This window comes from Rhinoderma darwinii, chromosome 10 (genome assembly GCF_050947455.1).
Source record: "Rhinoderma darwinii isolate aRhiDar2 chromosome 10, aRhiDar2.hap1, whole genome shotgun sequence".
NCBI lineage: Eukaryota > Metazoa > Chordata > Amphibia > Anura > Rhinodermatidae > Rhinoderma > Rhinoderma darwinii.
The window spans coordinates 24007388-24022636 of record NC_134696.1 but is presented as its reverse complement, the minus strand read 5'-3'; the positions used below and the strand labels follow the sequence as shown (position 1 = coordinate 24022636).

At 42.3% G+C, this 15249-nt stretch overlaps 2 protein-coding genes across 2 annotated transcripts in view; one reads left to right on the top strand and one right to left on the bottom strand.

Moving 5' to 3' along the window:
- The window catches only part of LRRC38 (leucine rich repeat containing 38), a 27751-nt gene extending 22172 nt beyond the window's left edge, over nucleotides 1-5579 (top strand). Inside the window, exon 2 of the mRNA XM_075839511.1 lies at nucleotides 318-5579. Coding sequence (XP_075695626.1) covers nucleotides 318-559 — 242 coding nt within the window. The 3' untranslated portion in view covers nucleotides 560-5579. The remainder of the gene's footprint in view (nucleotides 1-317) is intronic.
- Nucleotides 4649-15249, bottom strand: LOC142661866 (cysteine-rich motor neuron 1 protein-like). The gene is made up of 4 exons (XM_075839512.1): nucleotides 14854-15249; nucleotides 13417-13596; nucleotides 11516-11653; nucleotides 4649-8466 (listed from the first exon to the last, which is right to left on the bottom strand). The coding sequence occupies exons 1-4, from the start codon at nucleotides 15146-15148 to the stop codon at nucleotides 8225-8227; spliced, it is 855 nt and encodes a 284-aa protein (XP_075695627.1). The 5' UTR covers nucleotides 15149-15249; the 3' UTR covers nucleotides 4649-8224.

Genomic DNA, 15249 nt, shown 5'->3' with positions numbered 1-15249 from the left:
CCGGAGATCCAGGTGACTTGGGGAGTCATTGTAATATGACATCTTCTGGTCAGATAATCCAGTATTAGAAAAAATATTTTTCAAGGAACAGTGCCACTCCTGTCCATGGACTTTGTCTGGTATTGCTGCTAAATAGTATAGCCTAATTCACTTGTATAGGGCTTAGCTGCAATACCAGGCACAGCACATAGACAAGAGTGGCGCTGTTTCTGGAAAAAAGGCAGCCCCGTTTTTCTAATCCCGTACAACCCCTTTAAGAATTATGTATGTATGAATGTAAATCTAACCGTTTCCTTCATTTGTTCCACTCTTCATAGGTGTAGAAGAAATTCAGTGCACATTAGAGGACAGGAAAGTCTTCCTTCATGAGCTGTCAGACATCAGCTTCAGCGAATGCAAGTTCACCTTATCACTGACAGATTTTTTAATTATTATATTTTCTGGAGTTGCTGTATCCATTGCTGCCATTTTTTCAAGCTTCTTCCTGGCTACCACTGTGCACTGTTTCCAAAAATGTGCCCCAAGCAAGGATGAAGATGATGATGACGACGATGACTAAGACCCTTGCTATGCTTCATTTTATGACTTGGACATCACCTTGTTGGACCTTCTACATCTACAATGTCCCATTGGTTGTATGGGATAAATTGTCATCATTTCATAAAAGAATGACAAAACTGGTCACTTAGGAGGTCTATTGGAAGGATAACTCTACCCAAAATACAGAAAATCCCTATTATTTTTGTTTCTTAAACCCTGAAGGTGGCTTCCTGTGTTGAAAATCTCCAACTAGGTCCGCAGGTGTCCAAGAACTTCACAGAGCGCCATGAGTCTCCAATTTGGGAAGATGCCAATTTCTGATGTGTCTTTAGGGCATGTAAGACAATCTTTTAAGGTGGATTTCCCCTTTAATTCCTTAAGGAGAAACCATATTTCAGTGTTAAACGCCAACTCACATGGCTAACCAGAAGAACCTTGTTTTGTGCTGATGAGGTCCAACAAGCCAAAACAGACCTGTCCAGAGATGGGTGTCTCTAGTTAGATTATACCTGAGTCTTGTCCTAAGACTCCTTCTGGCATATGATGTGCAGGGCAAGCCACAGATAGATGGCACTAGAAAGAGTTTTTTCCTCCAGAGAAAGCTAATAGGGACTATTTTTTCCTCCATTGTCTTAAAGGGGCTCTGTCACTAGTTTAGTAATGCCCAATCTCCTAGCTAATCTAATAGGCGCTGTCACACTGATAATACTAGTGAAAATTGTGTCCCAAAAAGTTTATTATTTTAAAAGTTATGAGGTTTTTTTCTAAATATGCAAATGAGGTTATACTAGATAAGTGGGTGTGAACACCAGCGATTCTCCTGAGGTGGAGCTACCGCACAGCCTCTGATGCTGCCCTATCAGCATGAAGCTGCTTCTCACAGTGTGAGAGACTGAGGCTGGAGGGAAGGGGGATCAATTCAAACAGCCATATCTCGGGCTGTGGACCACCTAGAACAGCGATTCTGGTGGCATATGAAAGACAAGATTCTAATCTTTTATATGGCACCAGGATCAGTTCTAGCTGTGAAACAACCAGAGGTATCACCAGTTAAAAACATAGTCAAATGGAATCTGTATACTATATGATCACGCTGTGTAGCTGGGTTGGGAAGAGGAGATCTGTATGATGGTGATTGGACAGCGTCATACAGAAAACATTACACCGCCAAGAGTGAAAAGAAAGAGTAACCTCCCATTTGGCTAGTATAGCTAAATAAGCAAATTTAGAAAAATGCTCATAACTTTTCAAATATTAAACGTTTAAAAAAATAAATAAATCACACTGTAGTTATCATCATCATAGCGCCTATTAGATTAGTTAGGAGATGGGGAATTAATAAACTAGTGACAGATCCTCTTTCAAGCTAAACACTCCTCAGCAGACCATGGTATATCTTGGGTAATGTTTTGCTTCCTGTATCGTTTACAGCTAAACAAGCTTAAAGGGGTTGTCCTGTGACAACGTGACAACCTCATTTTTAGTTTCATGACCTGTCAATCAGACAGATCATAAAAGTAAGTTAGATGGGGGTCTGACCTCTGCTACCATCACCATTGCTGAGAACGAGGGGCCCCAAATCCTGGTTTTTGGCTGTAGACCAGGATAAACAAGTACCACTCATCTTCATAGAGGTGAATAGAAATATAAACTGTCGGAAACAGCCGGACATGCTTATTCAATTATGCCTCCGATGGTCCCTTATTCATCTCTTTGGAGAGGGATAGCGCTATATGGTTTTCCAAAAGGCCAGATTACTAATGTCAAATAAGTTCTGAAAGTGCTTCCTTTATCCGATTTACACATAAGGATAACCCTATGCTAAAAAACCTTCTGAGCATTACGACTGTTAATTCTTTTGCAATAAGGGTTTAGTCTGTGACTACTGTCTCTCAAATATGCAAATGAGGACAGCAAACAATATTTCCGATTACATACATAGTGCTTACCAGTCTTATTCTTCTTACTAGTCAGTCACTGGCGTCTCATTTTTGTAAAGACACCAGATTATCTTCTATATTCTTATATTAATCTACACCTTACCATGGACTGCTACTCCTTATTACAAGGGGACATATACGAAAACACAGAAAAAGGCCATACTTACAAATGGACACAGCCAGGTCAGAAAGGCGTCACAAATAGGCTTCTACCTGGCTATACACGTTGTGCCTCATGACGTACACACTATCCCTCCATGTTTCACACACTTGCACCCCATTATCCATTTATTTCTATTGAGGCACTTCACTCATTACTGCCCCCTATATTTCACTCATAGTATTACACTTGCACACACACTATTCATTTATTATTTCTTACTACACATCCCATGCACCACACACACCACTCCCCTCAAGACTAGTGGGAGTGGCTATTATTATTTAAAGCACCTGCTCACTCCTTCATCAGCGTTTCTGACCTGGCTGTGTCCATTTGTAAGTATGGCCTTTTTCTGTGTTTCCTTATTACATTAGTATTACCTAATATTAAACCCGTGCCGCCATTTGAGATACAAAGGCACTGGGCAGGCTCTGTAGAAGAAGCCTGTCCAGATTCTTCTCTAGTACATTCCAGGCAGTACACATAATGCAAGGCAGACAAAATATCACGTGATTTCGGCCATCACTTCAAACCCTTGAGGGAATGTTTAGACGGAGGGAATGTGCTGCGCGCCATGTCGGGAATTATAACTTTTTCTGTGAAAATATACAGATGTTTCTTGGGATGGCTTTGCTTTAAGGTAACCACCATCTTCAATGAGGAATCACAAAATAGTAATCCAAGGAAAATTAGCAAGTGACATTTCTATGACTAGCTAATTATTATTTTTATCTACAGCTGTCACATCTTCCACTATAAAGATGTCAGCCAATTGTTAAGGGGGTGTTTCCGCAAATGGTCATCAATGTTCAATCCCCGGGATCCTCGCTTATTATCAGTCTTCAGGAGCAGGTGAATGGGGTTGAACTGCAGCGCCAGGAACAGCCATACGTATGGGTGAACCGCTGCTCCTGGATAAACAGGAGGTTCCAGTTGTCGGACCCTTCACCGATCAAACATTGAGGGACTATCCTAAGGATTGGCATTAATGTTTAGGCCCGGGAAACCATTTTTAGAATGCGGGGATCAGCTGATCGCTGCGAGTCTGGATTCTGGCACCCCCAGCAAACAGTTGACTTTGCCAGAGGAAGCCATTTCTGGCCAGATATGTCTAATACAGTGCTCCCCTAGTGGTCATACCGCCCCTCTATGATGCTCATATACTCTTAATAGAGTATATGGACAGGGTTCGTCTTAATGAGACTATCCTTTTAACCTCTGTTCACACTGGCATCCTGGCTTCCATTTTTATAGGATCCATGAATGACTTGACGATTCTGTTTTGATCTGTCAAGGTCCATTATGAACCTTTTTTACCATTGACTTATAAGGGTTCTGTCAAGTTTCGGATTTGCTTTACTGGACATAATTGAGCGGCGTGTTATGCTATATTGACCGTCAAAAAGCAACGGACCGTAACAAAGTGTGAGACCATAACACAAGTGTGAACAGAGCCGAGCAATCTCGGTATGTTCCTGAAAGCCTAGTACAGCAGACATTATGTACCGGCCTCATCACCACATTATCCAGCAGACGTCACCGAGTCTAAATGGAGCAGTGTGAGAACAATATGAGCTGTTGAAATCTTATGATTGTGGTCAGTAGTCACCAGGTCCAGGGGGATGTTGAATCCACTTCTGTTGAAAAGCAGAGATACTCTTCACTAGAGCTGATATAGATATATAGGTTATACTTGCAAGCCAGGTAGTGAGAATATGAGCAGTATACATCAAAGAAATCTCCACGGTGGAGTTTCCCTTTAATGAGCTGTATATTACATTGATTTTAATCCATAGCGGAGAGATGACATAGAGAGTGTGGTTACTTGTAAGGATCCACTTGTGGATCTTTCTTTACCATCAAACTGTCGACCAGCCACCAAGTAGTCAATAGTGGTAAAATGCACAGTTACCCCATAGATCTCATGGGTGTTGTCACAAACACAATGAAAGTTAACCCATTTGCAGCTACAACTGCTATAAATAGAGGAGGATGGATTCCCACACAGGTGGAGGCATCTTTATTGCACAAAGTTTTCCATTAACATAATACAATACATACCTAGCACACATGCCCAGATGTATTGTAGAAATTATATATATCTGATATAGTACAACAATGTAATATACTGAGCCCATATATTGATGATAGTTTGTAATCAATTAACGGGAAACATTGTGAACCATTTGGGTAGAAAAGTATTTAAAGAAGACCTGTCCCCATTCTGCTATTAAATACACAGTGTAACAGAGTGGATTTAAAGGGGAGTGTCTTTATGCCCAGAAACAGCGCCACTTTTGTCAGTGGGCTGTGTGTGGTAGTGCAGCATTTGAATTAATGGGACTGAGGTGCAATACCAGATACAGCCTATAGACAAGAGTGGCACTGTGTGTGGGGCTTAATTTTTTCTAATCTATAACAACCTCTTTAATCCACTTTCATGACAATGATCCACAGAAAAATCTCTTCAATATCAAAGTGAAAATAAAATGTATTACAATCATTAACAACAAGATAACTGAATGCTTTACCTCCTGGTATTATGATCATCAATAGAACAACCGATTTATTTTAGACAGTACATGACACCCCTGTGTTGAGTCAAAGTAATTGTAGTTAAAAAGAACCTGCCACTAGGTCATATAAGTTTAACTGGTTATCTGACCTGAATAGCGTTGTCTCCCTGATTCCAGCACTGTTTTTATTTTTTTCCTGGACCCCCCTGTTCCAGAGATATGGCCCAATGTTGTGTTTGCTCCCTCTATGCTAATTTGCTATAGTTAATCAACAGGGCGTGAACTACCTTCAAGCTGCCTCGCGCTGATTGGTCAGCATCAGAGACAGGGAAGCTAGCTCCACCTAGTTGGCTAACTACAACTAATTAGCATAGAGGGCGCCATCAATACAGTGGACCATATCTCTGGAATGGTAGAATAGAGGAAAAAAAGAAAAACAGCGCTGGAATCAGAGAGACAGCGCTATTCAGGTTAGATAAACAGTTCAACTTATATGACCAAGTGACAGATCCTCATAAAGTCAATTTATGAAAAAAAATTATCATGGAAACTAAAGAACACTCCAAACTTCTCTGTGACAGGATTATTGAAAAGTACCAGTCAAGTGAAGGAAACATTTCCTGAATATAGCTCTGAATACATCAAGGGCCCTTTTGGGCATCTGTCGGGCCCATAGTAGTCTATGGATATGTTCAGCATAGGCACATGCAGCGTGAATAGATCCCCAGAGTCCTGGGGTGGCCAAATGAGAGTCTGGATGAGAAATTGTTGATGGACGGGCAAATAGCTGTTCATTCCTGGGCCCATAAAAGTTGAACTGTAAAGGGTATGTCTTATTTATATGGGGGCAAATATACATCATAGATGGGGGCTTTTCGATCAGGACCTCTTCTGTAAGCCAGAGCAAATAGGTGCTCACAAAACTGGCTCTCACTTTGGCAGATGGTCGGCCTTTTGTTTAAATGACCACCCAGTAAGGGTATGTTCACACTGCTTATTTTCAGCTGTTTTTTCAGGCCGTAAATGCCCTGAAAAACGGCTAAAAAAACGGAAGCTGAATGCCTCCAAACATCTGCCAATTGATCTCAATAGGACAAACGGTGTTTCGTTCCGACGGGCGTTTTTTTACATGGCCGTTTGAAAAAACGGCGCATAAAAAAACTCCCCGTAAAAAAAAGTGCATGTCCCTTTTTCAGCCATTTTTGGAACCGTTTTTCATTGTCTGAATAGAAAAACAACTCCAAAAACGTTCGTAAAAAACGCATCAAAAAACGCTTGATGCTTAAAAAACGGCAGAAAATCAGAGGCGGTTTTCCCCGTATTTTACAGCCGTTTTTTGTTTAGTGTGTGAACATACCCTAATACTACTAATGTCTCACTAGAGGCGGATTACTACAGTAATTACAGTTAATATAGACCTATCCGCCCAGAGTCGCAAACTTGAAGGCCGTGAATAATTATGCATTCAATTATTTTTTGTATTTAATAATGATATGCAGATTTGTTTTTTCTTCGACAATAAAGAATCTTTTCGTGTCGATCTGTTTCAAAAAGTGGCATTAAATCCATAGTGAATTAATGATGGTACTGAGTAATAGTGTAAAGTCCAAGGAAGGGGGGTAAATACGTTTTATAGACAATGAATGTCTATTTCGTAGGGGAACAAGTAGCGTCAGTTATTTGGTTTTTTTTAAGAACGTGTCTATTAACTCTAGTGCCATTTGTGAGATATTTAAAGGAATATTTATACTTGAGAAATGATTTGTACTACGACCCCCAGTATTTTATTACCCTGTTGTGTTATACATGTGTTGTATGTGTTTATATTGCATAATGCAATCTGGTGTGATTGTCGTTCTCCATATTTATTACTTCTGGGGTCACAAATATGTTGTACATATTTGTCCGACTTTATTTAATAAAATAATAGCCTGTTCTGTGTATGTCGTGGTGACTCTTTCATATGTCATTGGCAATTTTTCACAAATTACGATTAATCCAACCAGATGTAATAAGACTGATTTCCTCCGCATACCTACCATACAGCTCAATAGATCAGTGGCAAAAAAATGTGTATATATATATATGAAATACATATATTAGAGGAAGTCAAGAAGCGCTACTCCATCCGGAGGTGGATATTAGGTCTGATGAAGGCGCCAGTCCGGTGTTGAAACGCGTTACCTTAATAAATACTCCTTAAATATTTAACTCAATTTCTTTCCACCTCCGGATGGAGTAGCGCTTCTTGACTTTCTCCAATATATGTATTTCATAAATATATATATATTTATTTTTTTCGCACTGATCCATTGCCACGCGGTGGAACTTTTTTGGTCCCATTGGCTAGGAAGCAGCAGCAACTTCATCCATTGTACGCCTTTCAACAGCGTTGTGCCTGGACACTGCACAACTTTCCCAGGTGAGGATAATTCTTACACCTGCATTTCTGTTCAGTATTGTTTTGGGATTCCGCACCATGAGGCGCTTCTTCCTTTGATTTATTTCAGATATAAAGTGTATACAGCACAATAGGGGTGGTCTAAAAATAAACTATGCTACTTATCCAAGGGCCATATCTGGTCATCAACAAAAATTAAACAGAAGGTGTGAATGTTCCCTAATTGGCCCTAAGTAAGTTGTACATGATCAGGACTGGATAGAAACAAGAATGCATCCATTCACTGGCAGCAAGCAGAGGAGTCGAAGAGGAATGGAAACACAAAGTATACTAGAAAGCTGCAGAACTTTTCATTATACAACGATTAAGTATTTTTTACATATAGAAAACCTCTCAGATCATTGCATATATGTAAACATGTCTGAAAATGACAATGTAACCGCTCAGGGTCGTCATGAGGGTCTAACATCAAGATTATCCTTTGATTTATTGAGTGTCGGGGTTAGATGATACATGGATGACCCTGCACGCATTCCATAAATTAATTGCTTCTACAATGCTAAAGATATCCCAGTATACCAGCAGTTAATATATTCTAGCCTCCACCCTCCTTAAATGTCTGGACTGGCCTAGGCAAAGCCCCAAGCTTGTCCCATTCCTCGGTTTATAGCAAACATAGAAATTTATCACAGCATCTCCCAGCGACCCCATCTGATTTCCAAGCCATCACCTTTCTTTTTCCCCTTGGGCAACTGCTGTTGCATAATTTGAAGTTGCAAGTGCATACACTGTGTATAGTGGGACAACACTCCCCGTAAGGAGTATAGGGGTTAGAAGCCAAAGAATCACGTGGACACTTAAGTGGCTTTACTTCAGGACAAGTGACGTTGGCACACTGCCGATCTCCTGTAAAGTAAGAACAGAAATAATTACATCTTACCAAACATGCCTTCCAACTTATTAAAAAGGAAATTAGTAGAGCACCGACCATTGGCATAGCCTAGTATACGAAGTAGCAGATTAATATGCTGGTGTATGGACTAATCAAAACTCCATCCAAGACTTATTTGCAAGGGGTTCCAATTTTTAGAGATCAGGTGGGTTGGAATTTTGGGTGAACCTGTCCCATCAAAATAAGCCAGTGCAGAGATGTCAACCTGGAAGAACCATTCACAGGGTGTTCCTCTAGCTGGGGGTTCAGGACCCTGTGGCTAAGTGGGTCGGATGAAAGTGAATGTGGTTTGCATCATAAGGATTACAATAACTACTTAAATCCAACTGAGTCATAAAAAAAGATGAGGAGTTACCATTCATGGCTGCACTACTGGAACAACGACTCTATATGTACTAATATTATTATACAATAACTATAGGTGCAGATACATCCCTTGGAAGGTTATGCCGGGACGGCACTGTCCACTAATGTAGTGCAATTCCTCTCCCTTGATCTTTTTGATCACGACAAAGGGATATTTTCTGTGCATTACAGGTAGGACTAGCAATTACCAAGTAAATGCAGGTACAGATCTGATGTCGGGGTGCAATTGGGTAACTTCCAGGTAAGTAAATGTCACAGCCAAGTCTAAGGACGCAGAAGCCGTCCGAAACGCGTAGGCTCTGAGGATACCATCCCCCACTTTCTTCACACCAGGACTCCACACTACTGGATTTCTTTTAAAAGGACTATTAAACTTGGAAATCGTTTCCGTTTTACATCCCATACAGCGCTGGATCCAAACCTCTTCTCTTCCAAGTAAATGTCTGTTACCGAGCAGTGCTGGTCAAGTTGTGTTCATATCCTGCTGCCCATTTTCATCTATTTTCCATTAGAGGTATACATTAATTGAAAGAGAAGAGAAACTTTTGCAAACATTTTTTTTTCCATTTCAATATAGTCAATATTAAAATCGAAGCAACTTTGCAAATTGGAAATCTCTTATCACTTGTCTTAAATAGAAATGTCTTACCATGGAGACGTATGCGTCTCCATGGTTACAGACTACAAATAAACCCAGTGTAGTCTGATTCTGCTGTAATCAGGAGCGTAACTAGGAAACACTGGGCCCCATAGCAAACGTTTAACTGCCCCCCCTCCCGTTCCATGGCTGCCAAAAACAGCCCCCCTTGTAGATAGTGCCCCCGTAGATTGTGCCATACAGCCCCCCCCATAGATTCTGCCATACAGCCCACCTGTAGATAGTGCCCCCCTTGTAGATAGTGTCATATAGCCCCCACCTCCCCCTCGTAGACAGTGCCCCCCACTTCCCCTTTGTAGACAGTGCCATACAGCCCCCCACTTCCCCCTCGTAGATAGTGCCATACAGCCCCCCACTTCTCCCTTGTAGACAGTGGCCATACAGCTCCCCCACCTTCCCTTGTAGCTAGTGCCATACAGTCCCCCACCTCCCACTTTTAGACAGTGCCATACAGCCCCCACCCCCTCCTTCTAGACAGTGCTATACAGCACCCCACCTCCCCCTTGTAGACAGTGCCATACAGCCCTCACCTCCCCCTTGTAGACAGTGCCATACAGTCCCCCACCTCCCCCTTGTAAACAGTCCGATAGAGCCCCCCTTGTAGACAGTGCCATTCAGCCCCCCACTATCCCCTTGTGGAAAGTGGCTTACAGTCCCCCACCTCACCCTTGTAGATAGTGCCATATAGCCCCCACCTCCCCCTTCTAGACAGTGCCGTACAGCCCCCACCCCCCCCCCCCTTGTAGACAGTGCTATACAGTCCCAACCTCCCCCTTGTAGACAGTGCCATACAGCCCCCCAAACAAATAAAACAAAACAAATTATACTCACCTAGGTAGCGTTCCCACGACAAATGGAGCTGCTCCACAATGCCCATGGTATCCTTGTGTCGGCCGGCGTGATCCAGTGATGTCATAACGCTGGCCCAGCAGGGATCCTGTCCCTGCACCTGATAGGCTGCAGGCCGAACTGCCTGTACCCTAGTAAATGCCAGAACAGGGAGATACCTCCCTGCTCTGCCATAGTGTTCAATAGTATCTGCGTCCCAAGGATTACTGCTACGGTGGTAGTTACGCCACTGGCAGTAATACTCCGTTCAGTCCCCTACCTTTTGCTAACCTTACAAATAAATGTAAGTAAGAATTAGGGGACAGGGACACTACAAGGTGTTGAGTAGGTTTCTGTCTAGGGCACCATTTAAGGGGGGGATCAATTTAAGTATTTAAAATAATTCACTGCCTTTAAATTTCTTTACACAATCAATTGGAAGCTATGTCCAAGCAATTCATAATTCTGTAGGTTCTTTGGTCCGGTGAGCATTTACCTTTAGGTCATGTCATCAACTGATGCCTCGGAAACCAAGAGAGCTTGTTCAAACCCTGGAAGCGAGAATGACTGCAGGATCAGACTACACAGGATCTGTTTGTAGTCTGTTACCATGGAGACACACCGGTTCACTCAAAAGCAACAGACACAAAATCATAGGTGATTTTTTAACTAAGACTATTTGCAAAGTTGTTTGATTTTAGACGCATTGGAATGATACAAGAAAAAAATTTTGTAGTGAAGGTGGACCTTTTCTTTAAATTAAAGCCTGTCTCTAGTGAAAAATGTAAAACTTGCTACTTAGGGATTGAGATGGGCAGCGGGTGATGTTCATCACTGAGAAGCAGGGCCTCATGTTTGAAATAAAGGCAAAAAAATATGGCCCATAGTGACAAATCAGATTTTCCATTTTTCCCAGTCAGATTCAGGAATAAAAACATTGACCTGATAGATACTATTGGTAATTGCTCCATTGAGTTAAATCATTAGAGAGCCACCATGAGGGTTGTACTCCAGCTAGCTGTGTCTGGATTGTATTCCAGCACGGACAAGGTAAAAAGTATCCTCATCCGACCCACTATATAGAATGGTATTTGGGAAACATTCAGTATATAATCCATTACATCAGGTAAAGAAGTAAAGTCAAGTCATACTTATCACTTTGTAGCAACTTTGTTCATCTTTGAACTGAAAAGTACGGTCACATGTGCTTTTTTCACAAATACACTGGTTATCCACAATGTCGCAGCCATAGCTGCTGCAGGGAAAGTGGAACAAATGTTCATTATAGGCTGTAAAAGGAGAGAAAAGCAAACGTGATAAATAATACTAGGTTGGGCTTCGTTCACATCTGCGTCCGGGCTCCGTTCAGGTGTTCCGTCTGAGCTTTCCATCAGAACGGAACCGTGGCTGAAACAGTCGACTACGGTATTGCTTCAGTCAAAACGACGGAACCCTTGCACAACGGAGACAGACGGAAACCATTTGCAACAGAACCGTCACCATTAAAATCAGTGTTCTGTTCATGGGTTCCCCTGATGGAAAGCTCAGATGGAACGCCTGAACGGAGCCGTGACGCAGATGTGAATGAAGCCTTAGGCCGGATTTACATGAGCGTTGCGCATCTTGGACGTGAAAAGTGGCCGTTTTTCACATCAGAGGTGCATCCGTGCTCTGCGTTGAACAACGGCCGTCACACGGAACAACATAATTCAATGTGGCTGTTCACACGGCCGTTGTTTCAACGGACCGTGTGAAGGGTCCGTGGGAAAATAGGACATGTCCTATTTTTTCACGCTTAACGCATCCCTCCATAGACTCTAGTCTATGTGGGATGGGTAATATCGTGTCCCGCAACGCAGAGAACGGCTGCACCTCGGACGTGAAAAACTGCAGTTTTTCACGTCCGAGATGTGCAACGCTCGTGTGAATCCGGCCTAAGTAGTAGAAATATCCATTTTATATACAATTAGCCCATCCCCATTTAATTTCTATCAAAAATGTGACCAACTTCCCATTCTTCCCATTCTGTGCACCCCCACTTTGCCTAAGTGAACATTGTAGCCATGGCTCTGCCCGTGTAGGACCAAGTACATTTTACAGACGGCTCCGTATAGCACCTTCCTATAGAGTCGAATCAAGGAATTGAAACACAAGGTGGTCAGCTAACTGTATGCAGAGAAACATATCCCACTAGTTTTAATCCTCATTACTCATTTGGCACTAATCTCAATACCGTGTCCCCTGAGTGCCCAACCTAGTGATGACAATTACGCTCCTGATTGTTAGTACCCATATTAGACTGTCTCCACACTAGGGCCACATATTATCTACATAGTGGTGCCACAATGCATAAATCCAACCCCCAGTGCCAATAAAATAATGTAGCATCAACAAAGTAATAACTTGTACACTGAAATGTCCCCACCATTGCGGCCACCACACAGAAGTACCCATAAAATTGTGGCAGCCACATAGCTGTGACCATAAAATAATCACATAGTAGTACCCACAGAGATACAGCACTGCCCATTCAATGTGCCAGGCACCGTTCCCCTATAATGTAACACACACAATCGTCTCTTATCAAGCCCTGGTCTGCTCTGGACTCCATTAACAGGAAGTCACATTTAAGCAGCCAATCAGCAGCAGTTCTAATGTATCTATCACTTCCTGTACCGTGTTCTGCAGTCGGCCCTAGAGTTCCTTGGGTCGGACGCGATCTCCGGTTGATCTCTTCTATCAGGGCAGATTTGCGGCATTCTGGGAGAGTTATGGGACTATATCACTGAATCCTGGACACTTGTTTGGGGAGAAAACCATGTCGTGCAGTGTGGATCCTCCGGTGGGATCAGGCTCAGACACAATAATAGGCACTGACCACAAAGTAATGGGCATACTGCATATATAGGGTATAATAAACTGTATGCTACCGACAAGGGTTTTGCATAATATTTACAATATAGGTCAGTAATACCGTATGTAGTCAACTGTACAAATCCTATTCAAAATCCTATTCAAAATATTAAAGACTGAAACACAGCCATAAACTTACGATCATCAAACTGGGGGTCACAATATAGAGGCATGTAGTGGGACATTGAGAAGTCTGCAATGCATGTACGCTTAGTTATACAATCACATGTTCCCATGACTCTATAACAGCCAGATTGCTCGGGACAGTTCTCATCATCATCTTCAGCATAGTAGGATGGTCTTATGGTACCAGGCATATCTGTAGTAGAGAAAAATAAGATTGAAATTATTTGGATTTATATTAGACATGTACATTTATAAAGCTCATGTAATACCTAAAGTGCGACCCAACATTCGTAAGTAACATGTCGGATTATCCATGTATGGCAGTAATGTCTTTTCAGTACTGATGCTCTGTCAAACAGGCCTTTTCCAGTGAGAGCCATGGCCTTCCCAGTCAAAGTACTCACAGATTGTTTAACCTTAAAGGGGCTATCCAGTGAGGTCAACTCCCTTTCTAAGGCCCCATGCACACAACCGTGCCCGCACTCACGGCCCGCGATTGCAGGCACGGCCGGCCGGTCGGCCACCGACTGACAGACGCATTTTCGGGCCGTGCTCCCATACAAAGTATGGTCTGCAAAAACGGAGTTTTTTTACGGTCGTGTGCATGGGGCCTTAATGTGGTGGCTGGATGCCCCAGTGGTCATCATTTATAGTCGGGCAAGATGCCAATGTCTTAATATGGCACCCATTCACAAGGCTCTTCACCCTTTATAATTGGGGACCCCCTCCACATGATGGCCATCTGCCCTAATAAGTTGTACTCAGCCGTTTCTCTGCTCTACCAAGAGTTAAGATTGGGGCGGTCACTCTTTGTTCTCCTCTCCTTATAAGGGGATAAAAAAAACATTATTTGTTGGCTAGGCACCATGCTTTGTTGCTACTTAACCGGGACACCAGGCCTACCTACCCCCACACTGGAAACATGCCCCACCTACTCTACCCCCTCTGGACACCTGGTACCTAATCATTTGTAGGAAGTATCCTACTGTATAAACAAAGAAGCAAATAAGAGTTTAATAAATCATGAGCCCATATTGTAAACAAAAACAAAAAAGTTAGCACTTCATACAAAGTATAAAAACCCAAGGGTCATAAGAAGGGAGCCTTGTAGGTTTGGTGAGTATTATGACAACTGTGGGGGAAGTGTTTGGTTTCTCTACAGCACTCCCATAGGGTTAATAAAGTATTACACATCTCTTATCGAAATGGGCTGTCAGCATAATGCACAGATGTGCTGGGTCCTCCAGAGTGATAGACGCTCTTGTAGCCGCTCAGGCTATTAGATGAGGGTCTTGAACAAGGAATATCTCCTCTATTGATTGAGAATTCCCTGATCAGGTATTTGAAATGGGAGAAGAAAGGGGGCCCCATATCATATGCTCTGTCACTATGGTATATGCTCCCTTGTCTACACGTCCCTTGTTTTAATACTTCATTATAATAAACTTACCTTTACATACACCTATGTTTGGGAATTCTACCGATCCTGTGCCGTTGATAGCTGCACAACTATAGTAAGTATCACAATAGCCATATTCCCAGTCTGGGCCTCCACAGATATCTCCCTGTTGCCTTGTACAATGTCGACAGCACCCACATGGATCTATAGCTATCCTTCCAGATCCAGAGCAGGGAGTTATCAATGGTGGACATTTTCTGTTTTCGCATGCTGTGCAGTTGTAAGCTGACTGTGCAGGCTGGAAAAAGTATGGAAAAAGAAATAACAAAAACCAAACCAATGTCATAATGTCACAAAATTGTTAAAAACACACTGGAGCTCGGTTTCTTCTAGTCTGAGGCTTCTCTCTCTCTTTCCTACAAATGAAAAGTTTGGACCAAAGAAGCA

Bases quoted from the DNA above. Each gene is read 5' to 3' on its own strand.
- LOC142661866 (XM_075839512.1), bottom strand. From the start codon at position 15,148: ATGACATTGGTTTGGTTTTTGTTATTTCTTTTTCCATACTTTTTCCAG. The intron at 13,597-14,853 runs GTAAGTTTATTA...TCTCTACTACAG, and splicing joins AAACATAGGTGTATGTAAAG to ATATGCCTGGTACCATAAGA. The intron at 8,467-11,515 runs GTATGACTTGAC...CTTACTTTACAG, and splicing joins AAGTTGCTACAAAGTGATAA to GAGATCGGCAGTGTGCCAAC.